The 3,573-nt window shown below is 61.5% G+C and overlaps 1 protein-coding gene across 1 annotated transcript; it reads left to right on the top strand.

Moving 5' to 3' along the window:
• Window positions 1-232: 232 nt before the first annotated feature.
• On the top strand, window positions 233-3,320 carry CHST2 (carbohydrate sulfotransferase 2). The gene has a single exon (XM_077348756.1). It carries the CDS (start codon window positions 1,439-1,441, stop codon window positions 2,762-2,764), a length of 1,326 nt encoding a protein of 441 aa, XP_077204871.1. The 5' UTR covers window positions 233-1,438; the 3' UTR covers window positions 2,765-3,320.
• Window positions 3,321-3,573: the final 253 nt, after the last annotated feature.

The raw sequence follows: 3,573 nt of genomic DNA, 5'->3' as shown, positions 1-3,573 counted from the left end.
CGTGAGCCTCCTCACTCGCGAGTTCTCCACAGACAATGCCTGCAAAGCAAGAAGAGATGTCTTGGGGGAGCACCCCTCCCTCCCCCACATGCTCAACCGGCACTTTGGAAAACTTTTTCCACCACCCACCCCGCCCAACTCCGAAGGGGGTGGGGGGATCCTGCACAGGGCAGCGGGGTTGGGGGTGCGCGGGGCAGGCAGGCGGGGGAGCGGGCGGCGCCTCTGGCTCAGCGGGTCGCCAGCCTCTCCGCCTCCGCCTCCGCCTGCCCTCTCCGCCAGCCTTCTCCGCAGCGGAGCCTCGAAGAGCGGCGCAAGCCAGGTCATGCCAGAGGCGGGGAGGATTCGGGCGAGTGGCAGGCGCCGCGTCCAATGAGGAGGCCAGAGGAGGGCCGCGGAGGCCGGGCGGGGGCGGCCGCGTTGGAGGCTGCAGCTCCGCAGCCATTCAGTAGAGGGGGAAGCGAGCACGGCCGGCGGGCGCTGCTGCTGCTGCTGCTGCTGCCGCCGCCGCCTCCTGCTCCGACCGCGTCGCGCTCTTTCGTCTCCCGCTCCGCGACGCTCGCCTCGCATCCCGGCTGGCGGCTGCCCGCGTCCCCATGGGCTGGCGATGGAGCGGCGCCGCCTGAGCACCGCAGAGCCCGCGCCGGTTGCCGGTGCCGTCTCCTCGCCGCCTCCTGGATCGAGCGGCCGGCGGGCGCTGGGGAGCGGCGGCGAGGCCAGTCGGAGGGAGACCCGGCGAGCCTCTTGCAGCGTCTTAGCGGATTCCTCCCGCGGCCGCAGGCGGATCCGGCCGCTCTGAGGCACACGCCGGAGGAGTTGCTGCCGCCGCCGCCGCCACCGCCGCTGGGCGCCCCCTGCCTCCCGCCAGCCGCGCCATGCACTTCCCGAGCCCTCGGCGCCTCGACCACCGCGCAAAGTTTGCCCCGCTGCCAGGCTCTGGCTCGGGCGCCGGCTCTGCTGCCGAGCGGAAAGTCCCCGGGCTGGCGGAGGGGCTGGCGAGCCGCGTGTCCCGCTCCCCGCCTGGGATGATGCGTTAACTTGGTGCCAAGGGGCCTCCTCCTCCTCTTCCGCCCGCCCGCCCCCTCCGTGCCTCCCTGGCGGGAGCTCGCCTGAGCCAGCGCGGGAGCCTCAGCCGGGGGGACTGGCGCGCTCTTGGTCCGAGCCCCGCGTCTCCCGGGTGGGCGGGGGCGCCGCGGAGGCCGGAAAGGCAAGTTCTCTGGCGGGGGCGGGGGGGGGGGGGCGGCCGCAGGAGGCGCCCGTGCCATACCCCGGTGAGCAGCGAGGGGGGTCGCCGAGAGGCCGGACGATGCGCTCTTCGTCTGCGGGGAAGCCCCGGGGCAGCCGGGCTGACGACGCTTCCTGCCGCCCTTTGCCATGCCAAAGCATCCGCCTGTGATGAGCCACACTTGGCAGGGCTGGTCTCCTGCCCCAGCCGGGCAGCATGAAGGTTTTCCGCAGGAAGGCGCTGGTGCTCTGCTTGGGCTACGTGCTGCTCCTCCTCCTCACCATGCTCAACTTGCTGGACTACAAGTGGCACAAGGGGCCGCAGCAGTGCAGCGAACCTTCCCTGGCCCGGCGCACTCCGTACCCGCAGCAGCTGCCTTATTACGCCTCCCAGTCCCGATCGGACACTCGGGCACTCTACGGCCCCCCCGTGCCCCCCGCCCGCAAGCGGCAGTTGGTCTACGTTTTCACCACCTGGCGTTCGGGGTCTTCCTTCTTCGGGGAGCTCTTCAACCAGAATCCGGAAGTCTTCTTTCTTTACGAGCCCGTGTGGCACGTCTGGCAGAAGCTGTATCCGGGGGACGCCGTCTCCCTGCAGGGGGCCGCCAGGGACATGCTGAGCTCCCTCTACCGCTGTGACCTGTCTGTTTTCCAGCTCTACAGCACAGCCGGGGCTGGGAAGAACCTCACCACCTTGGGCATCTTCGGGGCGGCCACCAACAAGGTGATTTGTTCCTTGCCCCTGTGCTCGGCCTACCGCAAGGAGGTCGTCGGCATGGTGGATGACAAGGTGTGCAAGAAGTGCCCACCGCAGCAGCTCAGCCTCTTCCAGGAGGAGTGCCTCAAGTACCACACCCTGGTCATCAAAGGGGTGCGTGTCTTCGACCTGACGGTCTTGGCGCCCCTCATGCAGGACCCTTCCTTGGCTCTTAAAGTCATCCACTTGGTCCGGGACCCCAGAGCAGTGGCTAGCTCGAGGATCAAGTCCCGCCACGGGCTCATCCGTGAGAGCCTGCAGGTCGTGAGGAGCAGAGACCCCCGCATCCATCGCATGCCCTTCTTGGATGCGGGGCACAAACTGAATAGCAAGAAGGAAGGGGGAGGGGGCTCAGACTACCATGCCTTAGGGGCCATGGAGGTGATCTGCAGCAGCATGGCAAAGACCCTACAGACTGCCTTGCGCCCACCTGACTGGCTCAAGGGTAATTACATGGCGGTCCGCTATGAGGACCTGGTGGTGGACCCCATCAAGACTTTGCGGCAGGTGTACGGGTTTGTCAACCTGCTGGTGAGCCCTGAGATGGAGAAGTTCGCCCTTAACATGACCAGTGGGCCTGGGTACTCCTCCAAGCCCTTTGTGGTCTCTGCCAGGAACGCTAGCCAGGCAGTGAATGCGTGGAGGACAGCACTGAGCTTTCAGCAGATCAGGCAAGTGGAGGAGTATTGCCACCAGCCCATGTCCATTTTAGGGTACGAGAGAGTCAGCAGCCCAGAAGAAGTAAAGGACCTCAGCAAAACCTTGCTCCGGAAGCCCAGGTTGTGAAGGGGCAGTTCACCCAAAGTAGCTGACTGAGAGCATAACTGGCAACTTTTGCAGACTTACATTGGAGATTGGGAGGGAGTGCGAAGTGGGGATCTTCCAGGGGTAGTCAACCTGTGGTCCTCCAGCTGTTCATGAACTACAATTCCCATGAGAATTGTAGTTCATGGGAATTGTAGTTCATGAACATCTGGAGGACCACAGGTTGACTACCCCACACACTACCCAGAAGGGTCATTTTGATCCTCACGTGAGACTACTGAGGATCACACACCTTTATGTTTTGGCTTTGCTGGGTTGCCAGTCATATAAACACACATGCACATCAGCAAGTATTTGTAAGGCCTCTTTTCAGAGGGGCAAATCACATAATTCAGTATGACCGAGAATCTTTACATACAATGTTGTGATGGTGATCATGAAGGACTTGCATAATTGTCAAGGCATCATTTTTTGGAGGGGGGAGGGCGGAATTGGGGATAAATAAGCAAAACATGGAAGACTGGACTTTTGTATAAATGTTTAAATGTGATCTTAATAAAGAAATCAATAAAAATGGCCCTTTTTATAATGACTTAATTGGTTGGGAATATGTTAGATGTGTAGCTGACTGGCATTGCTTGAATTTTCCTTCGAAGGTGGGGAAGCGTAGAATTTACTTTTACGATGTTAACTTTCCTCTAAAAGCTAGGCACTATCCTTTAGCAGATAGCATTAACAACTACTGTACAGGTGACTGTTTCATGGACAACAGTGCAATCCTGAACAGAGTTGATTTTAATGGACTTATGAGTGTGCAATTCTGTTTTCTG

The sequence above is a fragment of the Paroedura picta genome, chromosome 8 (genome assembly GCF_049243985.1).
Source record: "Paroedura picta isolate Pp20150507F chromosome 8, Ppicta_v3.0, whole genome shotgun sequence".
In the NCBI taxonomy this organism is placed as follows: Eukaryota; Metazoa; Chordata; class Lepidosauria; order Squamata; family Gekkonidae; genus Paroedura; species Paroedura picta.
The sequence above is the reverse complement of the archived record's forward strand: the minus strand, read 5'-3'. Positions and strand labels throughout refer to the sequence as shown.